General features: G+C 38.9%; 1 protein-coding gene across 1 annotated transcript; it reads right to left on the bottom strand.

The window, feature by feature from the left end:
• Window positions 1–1,675: 1,675 nt before the first annotated feature.
• On the bottom strand, window positions 1,676–5,032 carry LOC132050249 (uncharacterized). Its single transcript, XM_059441407.1, has 3 exons — window positions 4,701–5,032; window positions 4,395–4,569; window positions 1,676–1,970 (listed from the first exon to the last, which is right to left on the bottom strand). The coding sequence occupies exons 1-3, from the start codon at window positions 4,834–4,836 to the stop codon at window positions 1,874–1,876; spliced, it is 408 nt and encodes a 135-aa protein (XP_059297390.1). The 5' UTR covers window positions 4,837–5,032; the 3' UTR covers window positions 1,676–1,873.
• Between the last annotated feature and the right edge of the window lie 18,768 nt (window positions 5,033–23,800).

Here is a 23,800-nt window from a genome sequence, read left to right on the forward strand (position 1 = left end):
AACATATAGCATTAATAGTTGTGGTTTAGCATATACAAGTTACAACGTTATACGTAGGAAATGCTACTCCAATTATGTGACTTCAAAGCTAAGGTTTCCTACAAATTTTGGGTGTTAAAAGAGTAGGAGTAGGACCAATAGAATTTGAACTATTCCCAAGAAAATCCGAATTGAAGCTCCCCAAAATTACTGTAGGTCCAACTTAATAATTGTAAAAGGTTTTAAGGGACTTCAGGGGCAAATTGTGTCTTTAGTCATGCTTATGCATGTATTAAAAACTATTGTACTGTTAATCATGATTTGCTATGTATTAGTTATACAAAGGATAATACCAAATAGGGTTAGTTATACATAGGTTGAAAAAGTGTACCAAACAAGATATTAGTAATACACACAGCTAAGGCCTTGCTCCTGAACTTTGCTACAGCTAAAGGCAACTGTTTCCTTTTTTAGACTTCCATGATACTAGAGCATCCCCGAACTTCACAAGGTCAATAGTGACAGATCTCCTGGTTTGTAGGCAAGTGCCCTAGTTTGACTCACAGTGATTCTCTGTGAAGGTATTGGCAATCCCAGCACTGGTTGTCTTGATATACCTTACTACTCTTAAGGCAACTTCCAACTGTGAATACTTAGTACCTGTATGCATAAACTTAGTACCTGTACCGCAAAAGATATATCAACTCTGGTCATGGTTAGACATAATAGCCTTCTAACTAATCTTTGATACTTTCAACATCTTCAACATATTTATCTTCTGGTTCACTCAGAGATCCCTTCTCATGAGAGTCATATTCAATTGAGATAAGCCTGAGATTTGCACCTAGAGGTGCATTCACTAGTTTATCACCTCCTAATCCCAATTCTGATATTATCTACAAGGCACACTTGATCTGGCTCATGACAATTCCATTGTTTAGATCTAGATAAATTCAATTCCAATGAAGAATTTTAGCTCCCATAGATTTTTCATCTTAAACTTCAACTTCAAATCATTCCAGGTTCTTGTTATAAGAACTTCACTATTAACAAGAACTTCACTATTTTCAGATATCAACAAACCATCAACATATACTAGTACTACTAGTAGCTCAGTTTCTTCTTCCTGGTAAAGAGAGAATAATCAAAGTGGCTTTGAACAACGCCTAAATATACCAATGCCACTGTTAGTTTTAGATTCACTGTCCTAGAGCCTTTTTGAGATCATATAGAGATTTGTAGAGTTTGCAAAACTTTCCAGACTCCCCTTGTCTTCTAAATTCGTGAGGAATCACCATGTAGATGTGTATCCCGGGTATAACTTGTGTACTCTCATTTGTATCCACTGTATATCCGTGTATACCTCTGTGTGAGATACATGTGTCGCAGAGATTTTCCTACTCCATTTTAACTACGAATTTCACCTCCAATCTTCCTCAAATTTTATATATTGCCTAGTCTATGTGTTATAAACGAATACCACCCATACTCACTGAAAAACATCCTTTTTTTTTTTAAAGTTTTTTTGGATATTGTAAATCATTAAAAACTTTTTGTGGCAAAAAATGGTTAAATACTAAAAATGGCTCTGTAACGAATTTGAATTTCGCCATCTTACCGTCCAAGTGTGTTTGAAGGAAAGCTGCAAACAAGGCCTAAAACAGCGGATCAGAAATAAAGGAATAACTGAACAAGCTTTTGAGCGGAACACCGTTGCTCGAATATTAAGTGGAGACTTTCAAAACCTTTGTTTTCACAATACAAGGAGAACCTATCGTGAACCTTCGCCTAAAAGCTAGCTAATCTTATCGATAAGACCAAAGAGCTGAGCTTACCTAATAATATAGCAGGATTATTACAAGGAATAATCTGTGTACACAAGGGAACGACATAATTAGGACCTTCTCCACTTGTCTAATTCTTGTGTAGTCGCTTTGATTAGCTTTTTGGTGTTCACAACAAGCTCATCAAGGAGTTCGCCTACCTCATTCCTGAAAAAACGAGGAACATGGCATTAGGAACTAATTACACCTTAAAGGTTCGAAACATGAAATGTATATTGGTAATTAGTAAACCACCCTCAATAAGAGCCCGGCTGTTCCAAACCCAATTCCACAGAGCACCCGATCAGCAAGAGAGGCACCCATCAAAGGTAGTTCCAACAGTTGGTTAAATACAAGAAGAGAGAGCATTTGTCTGTTGAATGGTAATCTAAGATTCTTTGACTTTCTTCGAAAGTGTTGCCAAGATTGCGTGTCGGATCCTCCAAAAATACACTACTTTTGAAGGATCCGACACGCACCCAACAACATTTTAGGCTAGTCCGAGTAACTTAGATGGTAATAACAAAAAGACACTAATTGTAGGATAACAGTTTGTGTCCCTCTTTTCAGCCTTCTTTTGTTTGGAATTACCCGACTTATGCCTCACTGGAAATATCACAAGCGCATAATGATGAATAAAGTTCTGCTTTCTATGAAGAATTAAAAAGTAATATTCCCAGTAATCAACTTGTAACATCACACGAATTCAAAACAGATCACTTGAAGACAAGGTCAACATTATATCAAAACTAACATTACTGAGCAATATGCAGGATCAGAATTCCGGGAGATTAGTCATGCATTACACTAAAAGGCCTTATGCAAACAAGAATGATGGTTAAAAGTCTCATTGAGGTAGAACGGGAGAGTATGAAAGAATGTCAACTAGACAAGGAAAGGACCATGTATTTAAGGTCAGCACATTCAAGTGTTCAAAATCTGCAATCGGATGAAGATTTTATACTTTTGGTTTTGAATTGGTAATATCAACCACAAGAAGCCATTATCAAATAACGGACATGAGTTTAGAAAGCACATGGGTCAACTAAAATGACTTTACAGTACATTTCTTGAAAAATGAAGTGCCTGGAGTAACTTTCATAAACAAGAAGTACTAGTTCCCTATCAATTAGACATTACTGAAAATAAATTAAGACAGGAAGCAAAGATTTTCTGTGTGTCTCTATATAAAACACAAACATATAAGAACTGGTGCTGTTTAGCAAGCAAAATTATAGAGAACTTCACTTACAGATGCACGTAATCATAAGAGCAGTCATTACCAATTTGGCACCAAAATTAGAAAGGATCCGGGAAGCCCATGGGAGTACACAAAACTCAAAATAAGAAAGGCTGTAGCAATTCATTTTTGATGTCTTTTAAGCCAATAACTTGCAATTATGATATGACATAATAACAACAATTCATTAGTACCCTGCCAAAATGTGAGTTGCCATTCAATATTCCAGAAACAGTATAGCAGTGTTTAGGTAAACAAGTATCCTACTATACTTATTTGTCTTCATAACCTACTAGAAGAAACATGTGATTATTGTGATCTTCTTTAAGTATTTACTATGTAAATCCTTTATCTAGCATAAAAGGATTATTATTTATTTTGTTAAGGTTGCTTAATGGTATTAAGATATCACTTAAAGAAACCTACCTCCCAGAGGATTCCGGTTTAGATTGGGTAGTGGATGGCGAACTCTACACTATTGCACTTGATATGACTGTATATTAATGTACTGATACTATAATGGGAAAAGGGAGGACTACTTTTTTTTGGATAACTTAGGTGTCAAGGCCAGCTTGCGGGCATCTCGACTAATTCCTAGGACTACTTTTTATGCTTCTTCAAAACCTCGCTAACTATTAAGCAGCCCTGAAACTTCAGAAGGAACTAAAGGCAAAACAATGAAACTTCATCCGTCATGAGTATAAATTTCATGGATGGTACCTAAGCTGATGATTTATTACAGAAAAGAGCCTAAACTATTGTTTGTAACTAGAATATACTTATACCATTCCTATATATAATTGGAAATAATAGTTACCAGAATTGTCATTTCTGGCGTGGGTATTTGTATTTGGGTAGTAACCGGAGGCCTGGAAATGACAATTCTAATTACTAGTACTTTTAAGGCATAATACATAAATAGAAACTTAAACTTGGCCTCAGCCGGCAAGTAAGCACTCCAACTTCGGGAGTGCACAAATAGACACCTCAACTTCTCCCCATTGTGTCTCATGAACACCCGATGCTGAGGTAGCACATAAATTTTGGAGGTGTTTAGATGATCATTTTGCAAGTTGGAGTGTTCAACCGACACAGTGGAGACGAGTTATGGTGTCTAAATGTGTATTTTCAAAGTTAAAGTGTTTAGTTGTCAGCTTAGGCCAATACACTAGCCAAGTTTGAGAGTCAGTTTATGTATTATGCCTACTTTTAATTATATATGAGTAATATAGGTATATTCTAGTTAGAAAATCTAATTGAAGTAGTGGTGTGTCATAAATCATTAGTTTAGTTAGCACCCGTGAAATTTACCCTCCGTCATGAATAACAAGAATTAAGCAAGCAAAACTTACCGATTAGGCAAATTGGCAGGCCCATGGAAAAGCTTGCCGACATTAGAGTATCTACGGGTGTCATCATAAGCAAAACCTCTTCCAACAGCGTAGCCAAAACCAAGACCAATTCCACAGCCAGCACCTAACCCAAAACCCAGTTGCAAGCCAGGAAGTCCAGGACCAAAGCCAGTGCCTTAAGAAAGGAAAGAAAGAAATAGGCAATTCAAGTCATATATTGGGAAAAGGAAAAGTGAGGAAAATGAAAGAATGAATAATTAGAACCTCCGAAAAAGTGAGGAAAATGAAAGAATGAATAATTAGAACCTCCGATAAGGCCGATTCCGAGACCAAAACCACAGCCAATGCCAAGTCCAAAAGCAGGTCCAATCTTCCCCAATTGCTTCGACTTAACTATCGGTAGCTTCCATACCAAACCCCTTTCTTCATCTCCCCCTTTCATCTCTCTCCTGATTTCCAATTCGAGCTTCAGAGTAAACGACAGCTCTAGCCCCCAAATCTCTATCCCAGAGTTGGCCAAATTGGCTCAGGCTGAATTGGTTTTGTCGCTCAATATTTATGTGAATTTTTCAACAGATTTTTATTTTTATTAGGCTTAATACGATATTCTGTTAAAATTGACACTAATTTTATTTAGCCACATCAAATTCAGCCTATTTCAATCGAGCACTTGAACATGTGATATGTTATTTTTGAATTTAGTGTTAGTATTTTCATTTTGATACTTGATCAAATTTTCTGCATTTAAACTATTCATGATTTCTACTTTTAGTATTTAAAACATGTCTATGATTTATATTCCCCACATGTGTATCTTTCACGTTATGTCAAGCCATGCATGTGGTTCACTCGGTCAAGTTCAGGCACCAGGTGCCGATTCTCCCACGGGGCGTGACACAATTATATTGAGTATGAAACTATGAGATAGATAGTTTCTCAATGTAGTAAAGAGGAAAACTAATTTGGGGACTTTAAACGAATGAAGTCTAATAACTGTCATCATATTATTTTACTTAAAACAGGACATAATAAATGGTTAAATCAACTAAATTTTTTAGCAATTATCTACGATCTTACCTTGGAGGAAATTATTCAATTAGGATGAATGCATTTCAAAAGAATGGAGAAGTTTTACAATTGTCGTCAAATAATTAAACATAAAACAAGACATAAGACAGTCAAATCAACAAAATTCTTAGCAATTCATTAAGATCTTACCTTAGCAGGGAATCGTTCAATTACTTTTTGCTCACTGTATTACCCTTTAAGTTGTTGATGTTCAAATTATTAGTAAAAGCCATTGCATCCTAATTATCCGGGACCTCTGACAGCAACATTCTCTGCCTTTGGAATAGATTACAAAGTCATGAAGTAACTAATCTAGCCTTTGCTTGACTGCAAATATTCCATCTGCTTCTCCACCCTCTAAGCCCCGCTATGCGCTTTTATAAAGGCGTCCGCCGGTTCCATGAATGACCCAATGGCAAGTTGCGCGGCAAGAGTGAGTACTAGGCCAATGCTCCCTTCATAAGGGTTTCCTTGAACTTATTAACCAAAGATTGACTCTATCTCCTGCTAAGTGAGGTCATTGCCTTTAATTCTGGTTGTGTAGGCCATGATGTAATCTCGGGGATCGGTTGTACCATCATATTTTGCCAAATTCGAGATCCTAAACTTCTATCGGATCAGTACAAGGGCCACACTCAGCCTGCATGACTGTTAAGAGTACATCTCCATATCAATTTTTTTGATTACCGGTGGAACCCGAGGAACTTGCTCCTTAAGTTGCTTCATGAGGCTTTCAAAGAGAGCATTATGTGGCTCGAGGGGCAACTGTGTCTACCACGGTTCCTTGCACCATTACTACAGTCCCAGATTTACTGGAATTCCTGAATTATCAGGAACTCCTTCCATGCCAGAACTTTCTGGGACACAGTCAGGTACACTCCCAGCTGGATTCATCCTCGCTTGGACGGATAGCTCTGTTTTCAAGTTTTTGGCTAAGGACAACAACTTGTTGTCAAGTTTTAGGTTATTTTTGTTATCGTGCCATGAGTTCCTCCATGTGGCTGCTCTATGCCTTTTCCTTTGTCCAAACGCCTTTGTTGAGCGGTATCCCCATCCAGCCTCTCTGTTAAAGGCGTGCGATTGTCACGAGGCTCCAATTGGCTTTGGTCTCGATCCCTTTTTTCTACCCCATCATTGCAGTGTTTCCTTCCACGTCGACGAGGTCCTCTTCATTGGACTAACACCTTGACCAATCATACATTCTAACATGACTTTATATAAAGCTTCATTGATTCAACTAGTCAACCATTAGTTTTAAGGGTATTTTTAAGTTAAAAATGACATTCAGTAAAGGAGGATATTTTTAGCAGAATTTAATAGGTTAAGGGCATATTTAAGCCAAATAATAACGTTGAGTGTGTTTTTTATCCAATAGATGAAAGGAGCTTATTTTTTAGCCAATCTTAACAGATTATGAGATTTTTAGCCCCTTTTCCGTATACAAACACGTGAATGACTGGTACTTCTAAAAGTCTGCTCCAGAGTTGATAAATAAAAATCGTGAAGACCTTTCAAAGGGAATCCATATATGATTGATCAATGTAAGTAATCATATCACCCATAAATTTCCATTTTATACAACAAGATCCCGATTACAAGGATTCATCCATTCCATTTTATATGCTAGCTAGTGTGAATTCAGTTTGAAATTTTTTAAGATTTTAAATTTAACTATTAATAAATTATATAAAAATTATTATAAATCACAATAATTAATAATTTAAATATATTTGACAAAAAAAAAAACATTGATAAGAAAATTTCTTGACTCTCCAAATCGTAACACATAAAGCGAAACAAAAAAAGTACACCATGTATTCATATTCAGTCTTTACCAACGTATAAATCTCAGCTCTCACCTACACCACACCAGTAGGAAGGGGTATTTGTCACGACTCAACCAGAGGGTCATGACGGGCACCCGGAGCTAACCTACCGAGCACCACTGAACATACGTCGCATATCCAATTCTAGGTGGACCACAAGATAGCTCATGGGTATCATAATCTGTAAGGGCATACATCACAAGATAACGGCACATCTCCTTATAAGCATCAACAACTATGCCCATAAACATAAGCTAACAAGGCTGCCAAATATTATACAACAGTATGAACTGATAAGGTTAGGCTACATGCATTTGTCTACGAACCTCTATATAGAATAAAAGAATCCTTAAAGATGGTGCAGGACTCCACCATGCTCAAGTATATATATACAAAGGAGTAGTACCAATAACTGTAACTCCGAAACAATCGGCGTTTCTGAAACTTCACTGATGAAGTTCCTAAGGATTAGATCTGTCTACTTGCGGGCATGAACGCAGCGTTCACAAGAAAGGACGTCAGTACGGACAATGTACTGAGTATGTAAGGCATGAATAATAACATAACACGAGATATGGAACATAACATGAAATAAAGACAACCTGTACATCTGATTGCCTCATAAGGCGAATACCATGCATGCTAACTTTATTCTTAAAACAACATCATAAATATATATATAAGTAAACTGCTCGGCCCTATAGGCACGGTGTTATCATCATTAGCCCCCGTCCGAGGTAATCATCTCACGCCGCCCACTAATGGTGCTTCCCGGCCATGTAGGCACGATGTTATTATCATTATTCATAAGCCACCCACCGTAGTGATGCTGCCTGGCCATATAGGCACGGTGTAAGAAAATACATACATATATACATAAAGCATGCATGAGAGCCTAATTAAAGGTACGAATCTATCGGAGTGACATAAGGTCAGTAACCTCCGATTATATTATGGAACAATCATCATCGTCATATCCCACCTTGAAGGAACAAGTAGCATAAGGTGAGATCAACAACAATAAATAAAATCAGGAAAATCATGAAATAATCTCAACAATCTCATACTAGCATCAAGACCATAAGCTTTGGAATCTCTAGAAATGGAACCATCATCGTCATCGTTATCATCATAGAAAACATCTATCTTTAGCATCATCAGACTTTCGAGAGTCATGAACTTCTAGCTTTTTGGGAACAAGGATATTATGGTAGTCATGTATGGGTTCATAGGAAAAGAATCATGCCTTTAGAAAGAAAGAGATTAGCCTTAACATACCTTTTTGATCTCCTTAACTACTTAACGCTTATCCTCCCAAGCTCCTAAATCTACATTCAAGAGAATTTATACTATTGTCAGGCTTATCGTCATATGGTTATCTTAAGCCTTCAAATTAAATTCCTTTAGAATCTGCCGAAATGTGGACAGCATCTCCCCTGTTTATATCCCTAGTCCGAAATCACAATACCACAACCAACAACAACAACAACAACACTAACATCAATAACATCATCATCAATACCAAAGTACTCCATAAAACATCCCACACGATGTTTATTCGGTTTCTCAACTAACTAGTTCATTATACGACCATTTAAAAGCTCTATCTCCATAAATAAACCTAAATCAATATTAATAAGGAGAGATTCTGTCACGACCCAACCGGAGGGCCGCGACGAGCACCCGGTGCTAGCCCACCCGGGCACCCCTTAACATACTTTCACATCACATCTAGGTGAGCCACATAGTTAAATCATGCTTTCATTCATCATTCATATTAATCCCATTGGGCGACAATTCACTTATTTCATCATTAAAACTATGCCCATATAAATGTACATGTTGACACGGCTGACAAAATAATATCCCAAAAATATAGGCCGACAAGGCCAAACATATCTAACCATATATATATGTCTACGAGCCTCTAAGAAGAATACGTCATATCATAACATATAGGCAGGACAGGACCCCGCTGTGCCCATAAGTATGTACACAAAAGAATCTATACCAAAAGCTGCAGCTCCGAATGAAATGGAGCCCCGCTATGTAGTCCCTGGATAATGAAACTATGGGTCGAGTCTGTCTCCCTGGCCACCTGCGAGCATGACGCAGCGTCCACAAATAAAAGGACGTCAGTACAAAGAATGTACTGAGTATGTAAAGCATGATCAATATCAATATGAAAGCATAATAGTCAACATATGAAATAACATAAGATGGGAGATAATAGCATTATCGTCATAGCACTTACTTGCTTTCCATAGGGACATTCCTTTTCTATTGCTTATCTGTGTACATACATCCATATCCGTACTCATTTGCCTTTCGTATCCATTTTCGTATTCGTATTCATATTTCCATTCATACTCATAGTCATATCATTTACATTGCATATATGTAGCCTTTGCATAACATTTTCATATACTTAGCATATACATAGCCTTTGCATAACATTTTCATATACTTAGCATATTCGTACTCATATTGATGTCATATACATAGTACTTATATAGCATACCCGACCACGAAGGTTCGGTGTTTCACATACCTGGCCGTACCAAGGCTCAGTGTCGTACATACCTGGCCCTACCAAGGCTAAGTGTTATCCGCACCCAACTGCAGTGGTGCGCGCGCATTATATATATATATATATATATGTCTACTATATTCTACCCGGCCATATAAGCTCGGGGTTTCATAATAGCCACACATGGGCACATAACACATATAAGCTCATAAGCATCTTTAGCCTTTTTATTATCGTCATTCATTACATTTATCCTTAAAGGAGTTATCATCGCATAAGGAACTTAGTACAATCGTATCATATCTAGAATCATAAGCTTAGTAGCTTTTCGAGATAGGATCATAAGAGAATATCGTAGGCTCATAGAAGGATAAATATTTGGCCAAAGAACCATGCCTTATGAAAGAAGGGTTAACCTTACATACCTTTCCGTTCAACTATTCTATCACTTGCACGTTCTTCTTCAATGCTCACGTTTCTACCTTCATTAGAGTGCATACTAACATTAGAGAATTGATAGCTTAGCATTCATGACTAAAGCTAGGGAAAATTGGACAGCATCTCCTTTATTTATACGACTTCTTCCGTATTATATATCAACTCCCAAACATCAATAATAACTTTCACGACATCATCACAATAGCCTTTATTCAACCACATTATCCTTACTTCTCAACTCACTTCAATTTACCCATATTCATGGTCATATCACACAATTACGTTCATTCATATACAAGGTCTATTCCATGTTCTCAATATCATTTATAACATGATTATAATCACAATGTATCAAGAATCATAACTCATTCCAAACACTCACTCAAAAGTGACATTATTCCCACATTCATGACCCATTTCCTATTTCCTCATATAATCCAAGTGTTTCAACTTTCAAATACCTTAAACAACATAGAAATGTCATAAAACTTACATTAGATGGTGTAGGAATGAACCTTGGGTGAAAACACTTCACTTGATAAATACCCTAATTTCACCTTCACTTGGATTTCTTGTTTTGGATGAACTTTAATGGGTTTCTTACACTTGATTCACTTAACTTGATGTAGTTGATCACTAATATCTCTTGAATTTATGTGGGAGAAATATTCTAGAGAGTTCTAGAGAGAAGGTGTGAAATGTGGAAATGAAATAATGAACTTGGTCCCCTTTTTAATAACTCAGCATTCTGATCTGTCGGGACATTATACGGACACTTATACGGTCCGTATAAGTGACCGTGAAATGGACTTCCTTTCACTCTTCTCTGTGACTATTATACGGTCCATTATATGGGCCGTATAAATTTATACGGTCTGTATAATTGGCCGTATAATCTCACCAGTGAGGGACCTTCACTGTGATGGTTCTGCGGTCCATTATACGGTCCGTATAATGTTATACGGTCTGTATAATGAGCCGTATAATCCATCAGTCCACTGACCTTGTTCTCGTCACCTCGTTTGATCTCCAATCCTTATGGAACCTTCTTAACACTTGTTTAACACTTCATTAACAATTCAAGGGACGTCATAACTCTTCTCCAAAACTTCATTAAGTCATCGTTATTTCGATACCCGTAAATCTTGCCCTACACATGACATATACCTTACTTTCCTTAATAATTTTCGTCTCCTACTTCCAATGTCTTTGGAATCTTATTTAGGGTCATCAAATGTTATTATTTCCTTATCGAACTACCATACACTTCGTGCTCTTCATTAGCCTATTCACTGTGCATCAACGGAGAATTTTCCGAGGTGTAACATTCTTCCTCCCTTAAGAACATTCGTCCTCGAATGTTAAGTTCTCAGGGATCATATAAAAGTTTCGTCAGAGTTTCCCTACAATATGGAACTACCATCCTATCACAACAACCCATAATAACAATGCCTCACGAGGCCATAACATAATAGCAATAGGATTTGGCCACACACGACCCAATGCATAAAAAGGGAAAACATACATACCTTAAAATCTTGATGTCTCATCTTGGCCCTCTTCCGGGGGCTGAAATAAGTGCGGATACTTGGATTTCATGATTGCTTCCGCTTCCCATGTCATTTCTTCTCGATTGTTGTTTCTTCACAAAATCTTAACTGAGGCCACTCCTTTGTTTCTAAGCCTCCGTACTTGCCTATCTAATATGCCAATGGGTATTTTTTCATAAGTTAACTTTTCTGTCACTTGAACATCATTTACTGGGACGATCCTAGTAAGATCTCCAACACATTTACGAAGCATTGAGACATGGAAAACCGGATGAACTGACTCCAAATCAGGAGGTAAATCTAATTCGTAAGCCACTTTGCCTACCTTGCGCACAATTTCATAAGGCCCAATGTATCGGGGACTAAGCTTCCCCTTCTTGCCAAATCTCATAATGCCCTTCATTGGCGACACTTTCAAGAATACCCAATCTTTAACTTGGAACTCTAAGTCCCTTCGACGATTATCCGCATAGGACTTTTAATGAATTTGGGCTGCTAACAACCGATCTTGTATGAGCTTAACTTTCTCTATGGCTTGCTGGACCAAGTCTGGACCTATCAATTTAGTTTCTCCTACTTCAAACCACCTAATTGGGGATCTACATTTTCGCCCATATAAAGCCTCATACGGTGCCATTTGAATGCTGGAATGATAACTATTATTGTAAGCAAACTCAATGAGTGGTAAGTGATCATCCCAATTTCCTCCAAAATCTAACATACATGCCCGTAACATATCCTCAAGAGTCTGAATGGTACGGTCGAACGTCCATCGGTGCAGTGGATGAAACGCCATGCTAAGGCTCACATGAGTCCCCAAACCCTCTTGGAAGGACTTCCAAAAATTAGCCGTAAACTGAGTACCTCTATTCGAGATAATAGATACTGGAACACCATGAAGTCGTACTATCTCTTTAACATAGAGCTTTGCATAATCTTCTGCTACATACGTCGTTCTGATTGGTAAGAAATGGGTCGACTTCGTGAGCCTATCCACAATCACCCATATAGAATCATACTTACGTCGAGAACGGGGTAAGCCTGTAATAAAGTCCATGTTAATCACTTCCCATTTCCAAGTTGGGATTTCTATAGCTTGCAACAATCCGCCCGGCTTTTGGTGCTCGATTTTTACCTGTTGACAATTCGGACATTGAGCCACAAATTCTGCTATATCTTTCTTCATCCCATTCCACCAATATATGGATTTAAGATCATGATACATTTTCGTTGCTCCGGGGTGGATAGAATAACGGGAACAATGAGCTTCTCTCAATATTTGGTGGCACAATCCTGCCACATTAGGAACACATAACCTGTCTCGACATCGGAGAACTCCGTCTCCTGCAATCTCAAGTGATGACTCCCCTTTTTGAGGGAGTGTATCTCTGTTCTGCACTAGCATGGGATCTTCGTATTGTCACTCTTTCACTTCCACTACTAGCGACGAAACTGCTGAATTCTGAATGGTAGTTCCCCTGCTACCTGAGTCCACTACTCGAACTCCTAAGCTAGCTAACTGCTGGAGCTCACGAGCCATTTCCCTTTTCTCTGGTTGTACGTCACACAAACTTCCCAGAGATCGGCGGCTAAGAGCGTCAGCCACAACATTTGCTTTTTCGGGGTGATATAGAATGTCGACATCATAGTCTTTTAGCAATTCCAACCATCGTCATTGCCGCAAATTCAACTCTTTCTCGCAAGATATCTTTGAAGGCTTTTATGATCTGTGTAAATATCCACATGGACACCATATAAATAATGTCTCCACATTTTTAATGCATGGATCACTGCAGCCAATTCAAGATCGTGAGTTGGATACTTCTTCTCGTGTTTCCGTAATTGCCTTGAAGCATACGCAATCACCTTGCCATGTTGCATCAATACACAGCCTAGCCCAACGTCTGAAGCATCGCAATAAACAACATAACCTTCCAATCCCTCTGAAAGTGTTAGGACCGGTGCGGAAGTCAACCTATCTTTTAGTGCCTGGAAGCTACGTTCACAAGCATCTGTCCATTGAAACTTTGCTGATTTACGGTCAGCTTTGTGAGTGGTGCAGAAATAGAAGAAAAACCTTCTACAAATCTCTTGTAATATCCTGCTAAGCCCAGAAAGCTACGGACCTCCGTAGGAGTTGTGGGCGTTAGCCAAGTTTTCATGGCCTCAATCTTTTGGCTATCTACCCGAATACCATCGGCTGAAACAATGTGCCCCAGAAATGTCACTGAGTTCAACCAAAACTCACACTTAGAAAATTTTGCAAATAGTTCTCGAGTTTGAAGAACTCTAAGGACAGTACGCAAATGATATGCATGTTCTGCCTCGGATCTAGAATACAGATATCGTAGATGAATACAATCACAAACAAATTTAGGAAGGGCCTGAACACATTGTTCATCAAATCCATAAACACTGCCGGTGCATTTGTTAGCCCAAATGACATCACCCGGAACTCAAAATGGCCATATCTTGTTTTGAAAGCTGTCTTAGGGATATCTTTCTCCCTAACTCTCACTTGATGATACCCGGATCTCAAATCTATCTTTGAAAACCATTTGGCACCTTGTAATTGATCAATAAGTCATCAATCCTCGAAAGAGGATACTTATTCTTAATCGTCACTTTGTTTAATTGCCGATAGTCAATGCATATTCTCAAGGAGCCATCTTTCTTGCGAACAAACAACACGGGTGCTCCTCACGGGGATGAACTAGGCCTGATAAAGCCTTTCTTAAGCAAGTCTTTCAATTGCTCCTTCAACTCTTTCAATTCTGCGGGGGTCATTCTATAAGGAGGAATAGATATAGGCTTAGTGTCTGGCAACCCATCAATAGCAAAATCAATGTCCCTCTCGGGAGGGAGGCCTGGAAGCTCTTCCGGGAACACATCCAGAAATTCATTCACTACGGGAACTGACTAAAGAGTCGGCGGTTCAGCTTCTACATCTTGAACCCGAACTAGATGATAAATGTAACCTTTTGTGATCATTTTCCTTACCTTTATATAGGAAATAAACCTACCCTTTGGTGACGCCGTATTTCCTTTCCATTCTAAAACTGGTTCTCCCGGAAATTGGAAGCGAACCATTTTCATTCTACAATCAACATTGGCGTAATAAGAAGCCAACCAATCCATGCCCATAATAACCTCAAAATCCACCATTTTTAACTCATGCAAGTCAATCATAGTACGACGATCACATATTACAATTATGCAATTTCTATATACTCGGCTAGCTATTACTGATTCACCAACGGGTGTGGACACCTTAAAAGGTTTGATCGACTCCGGTTTGATTCTAAACTGACCCGCAATATAAGAAGTAACATATGACAATGTGGAGCCAGAATCTAACAAAGCATATACATCATGAGAAAATACCGATAATATACCTATGACAACATCAGGAGAAGACTCGAAGATCTTGGCGTCCGGCCAAAGCATAAATACGGTCGAGGATCGCTAGAACCGGGGACTCTCCCTCTACCTCTACCATGGCCAATCCGGCGCATGTGAACACAGCCCCATGGGCGTATAGAAGATGAAGATCCGGCTATCGACCACGAAGGCCGGGTCCCGACCTCTGCCACCAACGAAGGGCAATCACGCATAATATGGCCTGGTCGACCACATGACTAAACACATGACTAACAAACCTCTGAACCCAATTTGCACTGACCCCAATGTAACTTCCTACACTGGGAGCATCATGGTACGGGTGGCCTCGCCTGACCCGAATCACCTCTAAACTGAGATTCCGAAAAGCTCTGACTCGGCCCGGGATGAGTAGATCTATCAAATCTCTGGCCTGAAAACCGTGGAGGCGCACTAATCATAGAATGGCCTGAATGCCTCGAAAACTGCTGTCTGTGCCCACCTCTATACTCACTCATCGGACCTGAAGATCTAGCCCTCTTGTTATGCCCTGTTATATCCCTCATTTGGTACGTCGGAATATTTTTAAGTTGGTTGCGACGACTTAAGAGCAAGGCTACTTTTCCGACTTTGTGTTAAGGTATAAGTCACTTGTGATTTTATGGGATGGAAATATTAAGGAAAATTTGGGGTTAAAAGAGAAATTATGGAAATTTATAATTCATGAAATATGGGACCAAAAATGAATTATCGAAAGTTAGACATTTCATGAAAATTTGGGGGCCAAAAGTGAAGTTTTGGAAGTTTTATTTCATGAAAAAAAATGGCCATGTGGCCTTGCATGTGACATGTGGGCCATAGGCCACATGTATTAAGCATATAAGTGGCATAAGATGACTTATTAAGTCATCTTCACCATTTCATTTCCTAGAAGTTTCAAGAAATATGAAGAAAAAGAAAAAGAGAAGGAGAAAAACGGCTAGGAGGGGCTGGCTGAACCAGCCCCATAAAATGGTCATGAGAAATTGTTTTCTTCAAGCTTTCATATCAATTGGAAGGTCCTCATCAACATGGAAGGGTTGTTGGAGCAAGAAAAGCATCCGTTTGTGCGATTGGGGAGCCTGCCGAGTGAAGGAATCCAATGGAAAAGGTGAGGTTTAATCTTCCTACATGTTTTATGGATGATTTGTGCATGTTGTGATATGTAGAAATGAATGAAATGAATGAAAGTGTGATGTTTAAGTTGGGCCGTGTATATTGTGTCTTGGCCGTGAGTAGTGTGTGTTGTATAGGAGTAGCGAATTAATTGTATTTAGCTTGTTTGGATGTTGTTGTAATGTGTGAAAATGGATGAAAAATCATGGAATGTGTGTGTTGTGGTGTTGGCCGAAAATGGGCTGATTTGGTGTAAGCATGTGGGACTAATGCGATGTAGTATTTTGGTTGTCATCGTTGTGAATTCTATGATGTAAAATGAAGTTTTAATGATCCAAGTCGAAGTTATAATTGTGTGGGCTGAATTGGACGATAATGTGATATTAATATGGTTTCTTGAATTTATGAAAATGAAGTTGTTAACGGGTGGATGGTTGACATAGTTTATGAATTTATAAGAAAGAATTGTGTTGGTGATGATGTTCTTGTGGATTGGAATGATTTCGGGTAAGGTTGGGTATTGGATTGGCTTGTTTGGAATATTGTGCGGATTGTTGGAAATGTTCTTGAATCGTGTTTGAAAGGTTTTGGATTGTTAGTTGAACATGCGATTGTTGATATTAGTTTGGATATATGAAGTTGAATTGAATATATATATATATGAATATTGCCGAATTGTGTAGAAAAGAATTATTAGTGTTAGAATGCATTTGGAATTGAATATTGATGTTGTTATTATGTTTGTTGGTATTGTTGATAATGATTTGGCCGAGTTAAATTCTCGGGGATGTCCAATTTATAGGGGAAATGCTGCCGAAATTTCGGTAGATAAAGTGTTAGTTTGGTATTGAATACCTAAGTGCTTTTTGCTAATGGTTGATACCTAATGACGTTATTGTAGATTGTGAGGAGTCGAGACTTAAGGTTGGATTAGCTTAGGACGCGACTAAGGTATGTAAGGCTTACTCTTTCCTTCTTTGGCATGTCTTAGATACAATTAAGGTATGACATGATCCGTACTTGGAGTAACTCCGCTCTTACGTTCCGAATATGCATATGATTTCCGTCTACTTCATGATGTAACATTCTTCATATGGTTCTTAAGTCTTATGTATGCTTGTATTCTAAATATTGTGTAAAGAATTTTGTTCCTAAAGAATCCTATGTCTAGAGATGTCCGTAACGTTCGTGAAAAGAATCGGATTACTTTGAAACGTTCGTAGAAAGTTTTGTAACGTGTAATGACTTGGAGTTTCATAGGCGGGCTCGGAATGATTTGATATACGGCTATGGTCCCTACGATACTTTGATATACTTATGATAATTGATATGTCTCCGAGCACCGTCCGAAAGATTTTGATATAGCTATTGTCCGGTTTTCAAATGACGATTTGTTTACTTCATTGAGTCTCTGAAAATGATTTATGTGCATATGGTTTGTCACTACTCCGCTCGTGCATGCCTCAATGCATCTTTCATCGAGTCCCGGGCCGGGTATGTATTCGTGCATATTTCTCTGCATTGTTCACCGAGTCCCTCACTAGAGGGCCGGGTACGCTATATACATATGTATGATGATATGATAATGTGATGAGATGGGGATGGCGGCCAGGATGGCATACCGAGTCCCTTGCTAATGGCGGGACACGCTATTCACCGAGTCCCTCACTAGAGGGCCGGGTACGGTATGTATATATGTATATCTGCATGCGTACATGATTATGGATTTACCCACCGAGTCCCTCACTAGAGGGCCGGGTATGGTATATATGTACAATGATATGATTTTACTCACCGAGTCCCTCGTTAGAGGGCCGGGTACGGTATAAATGTACGATAATATGATGATACGATTATAATATGATTTTATTTACCGATGTATGCATATGTATGACAAATGTTTTTCAAAAGGCAAGTCTTATGATTTTTTCCGTATTCTTTACTTCAGTACGGTCCCGCTTATTATATTTCATGCTTTACATACTCGGTACATATTCCGTCGACCCCTTTCTTCGGGGTCTGCATTTCATGCCGCGGTACACCCAGGTAGTCAAGAAATTAGCAGAAGATGTTCCAGCGGGATTGGCAAGCTCCATTTTCTCCGGAGTGCTGCCGAGTCAGATTATTATGTTATGGCATTACGTCCCGTGTTAGAGACTTTGCGAGGCAGAGTGTTGTGGGTATAAGATGTCGGTCATGTATGCGGCTATGTAAGCCGACGAGTTATTACGCATTGTATTATAAGTTCTATATGTTTTCATATGTTACGATTTTCATTGATTCGAGAAAGGAAAAATGTATATTATTCTCCGAAAATTTTTCGTTATGTAATCGTGTCATAATTTGAGAGTCAGCGTGATTATGAATATTATGTGAGTCAGCGGGTTCGCTTGGCCCTAAATAAAGGTAGGGTGCCCATCATGCCCTACCGAAAATTAGGGTGTGACATGCCCTCTATCGTGCTCACGCTCACTTCTTTGTTGTTACAGGATTTCTTCTAAATTTTGAGCATGGGCTTGGATGCGTGAAATATCCATATTGTCCTGAAGGGACGCAGTCAAGCACCTATCCATCAAGTGTGGCCCTAGGCCTTTCACAAACCGGTGCACTCGGTCACCCATATCCGTTATCATGGCCGAAGCATACCTAGCCAAGGAATTGAAGCGGAGACTATACTCTAGAGCACTCATGCTCCCTTGCCTTAAATTCAAGAACTTGTCGGCTCGCCGAACTTCTGGAGGCAAATAATGTCAGAGAAATGCATCTACAAATTCTTGCCATATCGGAGGAGGTGCATTGGCTCCCCGTGAAGCCATCCAAACCGTGTACCAATGGACCGCGACATCCCTCAATCTATAGGACGCTAACTGTTGGATTCGGTGTCCGAAGCATGTATCAACCGAAGCGTCCTCAACATACCATCAATGAAATTTTGAGAGTCCTCATCCGGCTTTGATCCAAAGAATTTCGGAGGGTTCAAACTAATGAAATCACGGGCTCTTGCACTAACAACCCTATCACCTTGCCCTGTACCTTGCAGCTGAGTCTGGACAGTAACCAATTGAGTAAGCAAATGAATGGCCTCTTTTACATCTTGGCCTGAAGCATCCGGTGGAGGGACCGGATGTAATGGAGCGAGGGCGGAGGCTCCCTCACGCTCCTCTAATATAGGCACTGAACGGGAGGACTGAGATTAAGCCGCACTTTGGGACTCACTTTCTTCTACTACCGGTGGCGGTGCTCTTTCAGCCCGCTTTTCTGCCACCGTCTTGCCCTTTTGGGCTACTGTAGCCTTTCTCTTTACAGGCATTTACGAAATACATAACACACGGTTAAGAGACAAGAAGTTCCTATATCATAGCTCTATCGCACGATTCTTATGAAGAAAGAAGGTCATTCATTCCTAAAAATGCCCGCAGCTTCTTGTTTATAAGTGTGGCGCGCAACAAACCCATAACCAAGACTCTACTAGACATGGCTCATAGACACTCCCTAGGACAAAACTGCTCTGATACCACTTTTTTCAAGACCCAACCGGAGGGCCGCGACGAGCACCCGGTGCTAGCCCACCTGGGCACCCCTTAACATACTTTCACATCACATCTAGGTGAGCCACATAGTTAAATCATGCTTTCATTCATCATTCATATTAATCCCATTGGGCGACAATTCACTTATTTCATCATTAAAACTATGCCCATATAAATGTATATGTCGACACGACTGACAAAATAATATCCCAAAAATATAGGCCGACAAGGCCAAACATATCTAACCATATACACATGTCTACGAGCCTCTAAGAAGAATACGTCATATCATAACATATAGGCGGGACAGGACCCCGCTGTGCCCATAAGTATGTACACAAAAGAATCTATACCAAAAGCTGCAGATCCGAATGAAATGGAGCCCAGCTATGTAGTCCCTGGATAATGAAACTATGGGTCGAGTCTGTCTCCCTGGCCACCTGCGGGCATGACACAGCGTCCACAAACAAAAGGACGTCAGTACGAAGAATGTACTGAGTATGTAAAGCATGATCAATATCAATATGAAAGCATAATAGTCAACATATGAAATAACATAAGATGGGAGATAATAGCATTATCGTCATAGCACTTACTTGCTTTCCATAGGGACATTCCCTTTCTATTGCTTATCTGTGTACATACATCCATATCCGTACTCATTTGCTTTTCTTATCCATTTTCGTATTCGTATTCATATTTCCATTCATACTCATATTCATATCATTTACATCTCATATACATTGCATATACATAGCCTTTGCATAACATTTTCATATACTTAGCATATACATAGCCTTTGCATAACATTTTCATATACTTAGCATATTCGTACTCATATTGATGTCATATACATAGTACTTATATAGCATACCCGACCACGAAGTTTCGGTGTTTCACATACCTGGCTGTACCAAGGCTCAGTGTCGTACATACCTGGCCCTACCAAGGCTCAGTGACATTTAGACATTAGGGCATGAATATTGAAGTGTGAATAATACATAAGTGTGACTTAAATGGAGTATAAGTTGTAGGCTTCACTCTTGAGTACTTAGAGACATAGGGATGGATAAGATATCACTTTTGGAACTTAGCTATACTTACAGAATGGGACATGGTTCAACATAGTTTACTCTTATTACTGTAAGTCGACACCCTCATTATAAAATAAGACTCATGAAGGAAAGGATCATAGGCATAATTGCTTCATTCGTCAAGCACCTAAGGCATAAGCAGAAAGTTACCTTGAACTTAAACAGGGCATAGGTACTTCGGAAAAGGAAATGGCATCCTTTGTGCCAAGCTACGAGCTGCTTTAAAACAGTAGCCAAAGGAACCTAAGCATGAGTTACGTAGAATCGTGGGTAGGACATCCATATTGACTTACTCTTATCATTACCTACCAACCCCACTGTTATGCTATTTCTATATGTGGATGCTCAAAGAAGTCGGTCGTGGGCACGAGTACGTGAGAACGTAGGTAGAATATCTTTGGAGTTGAAATAAATCATTTACCTAAGGCATTTTTCCCTTGTTCAAGGACCGAGGTGGGCATTCCATAGGATTCTTAGTCTTTAAACTATTGTGTTACCTTCTCCTCAATCATTATCAAAATCAACATCATATTCGCAAAGCCTTTAAAGCAACTTAGAAGCTAGAACGTGGTCATGGGTATAAAAGCACAATAGATACGTGAGACATGAATGCGGTCTTTAAACTTGGACATGAGTACAACCTGATGTGAGAAACATGAAAGAACATTCCCTTGCATAGCTTACTATCGTATGGAGTCTTAATTCTTGTATCTTAAACATGGAGTGTAAAGCTTTAACAAGGGCATAAGATAGGTATGCTATGCATGTGTAGAGTACGTTTGGGCATTGGTACTACATAATGCATGAATTATTCTGGAATTGGAAATGTTACACCCTTAAAACCTGCTATTCGATCTAGAACTTTATCTCATAACATAAGTACCTAGTACTTGATCTCAACAGGCATAACGAAAATCGTCTTCTACGCACCTTATCTTGGCTACATGAAACTGTGATCTTCTGACATTATCCTCTGATGCCTATCAACTTACGAAACACAACATCTATATCGACACCTTATCATATTATCTCCCCCTTAGTTCAAAAGTAGACGTCTAAAGCCTGTGGATCCCTTTAGTTAGCGACAAGTGGTCATCTGGTGGTTCCGCTAATTTCTTCTAAAATACTGATGACTCATTTATTTAGCTTACTTCAAGCAAGTCTTACTTAGTGGGAAAATTGTATTACTTAAATGAATGGGTTTCTAATGTACATAACCTGGCTTTGTCAGTCTTGGGCAAAAAAAATTTTTTTTATGATAATTCTTAAAGGCTCTTCTTCCGTAGCTTGCTCTCTTACTGCTTAGATGGTTTTCTTCTTTCACCCATGTCTATACCTCGAATTAACTTAAACCCTTTGGGTTCTAACGTGCCTTCGGTGTATTTAGACGGTTGCTCACTCACTAGTATTAACTTGACTAAGTAACTCAAATCATACTTCTACTAACTGCTTTGAAAATTTCTAATTCACTGTATCTACTCAAACTTACTTACTAAGCTTCTGTTACCACTTGCTAGTATCATGTTCTCTAATTCTTCTCTAAGTACTAAAGTGAAACATAAGGTTATTTCTAACTTTTCCTCCTCATCTGACTCTATTCTTGGATTGTATACTATCTTTCTGAACTATAGACATAGATCACACTTAGGGAAATTTCATCTGTCTCAAATGAGAAATTGGAACAACTAACCCCAAACTCCCTATACACTTTCAAAATTATATCATACTATCCTTGTGCTTTGAATGAAAATACATTATCATGTGATCAACTTGAGTGTAATGTTAGTCCACTAGTCGAAGAATTTTGTGATGTGATTAATGAACCTCCGATTAGTGATGACGTGGTTCTAGTTGATCATTTGAATGAGTTTGACACCCCACCCTTGTTTGATAAATGTGGAAATGAGTCTCTTGGCTTTATCTTTATGTCGAGTGATGAGACTCCCGTTTGTGATGGTGATGTGTATCATGTGGATAGTCATGTAAATGAAGGTACTTTGAAAAATGACATTTGTCTTTTTGAGAATGAAATTACATGCTTCGACCTACCATTGTTCATTGATTATTCTCTCTTTAAAGATAATGTCTTATTTGATGATAACATGACTAATAAGAGTGAAGTGCCTAGTGGAATGTATTGTAATGTTGAAAATGTAGCCACTTTTGGGGACTACATGGTATTTGAAAATCCACTATGGAATGGTGACACTCTTCCCTATGATAGAAAACTTCCCTTGGGAAATGATAATACACTTGTGGGGAAGAAGTGTTTTGAAAAGAGAGGTGATACTTGCTTGCAAATTGTTAACTCTTCCTTGTGTGTTCCGAGTCTTAGTAGTATGATTGAGCATGTACTTGAATTTAATAGTGAAGCTACATGTGAGGACACCATAGATGAAGTTGTTTTGTGTGAAACCTTTCTTTACTATCTATTCGCATACGATGACATTCATGCTTATGTTAGGGGTGCATCTTATGTTGGGAGGGGTCTAATGGGGTAGATAGTCGTTCTCTTGGCCACGATGTGTGGATATTCTTACCGTTTGACCCGGTGATATTTCAAATTTGTGTGTCATGTCTAGTAGAATCAATGTGGTATTGCCTTTTCGGTATTTTGAAACCATTGGTTCCTCTATGATATATTCATTTCATGTTCTTTGCGATAACCAAGTTCTTAGTGCTCTATATGAGCTTGTTCTTCTTAATCATGGTTGATACTTGGTTATATCACAAGTGTGTGCATATTTGGCATGTTCGTAGAGTAGGCTACTCTAACACTAACCCTCATCCTTTGAGGACCTTGTTGTTGCTTGTCTTCCCTATGGTTTTGCAAGGTT

The sequence above is a fragment of the Lycium ferocissimum genome, chromosome 3, assembly GCF_029784015.1.
Source record: "Lycium ferocissimum isolate CSIRO_LF1 chromosome 3, AGI_CSIRO_Lferr_CH_V1, whole genome shotgun sequence".
NCBI lineage: Eukaryota > Viridiplantae > Streptophyta > Magnoliopsida > Solanales > Solanaceae > Lycium > Lycium ferocissimum.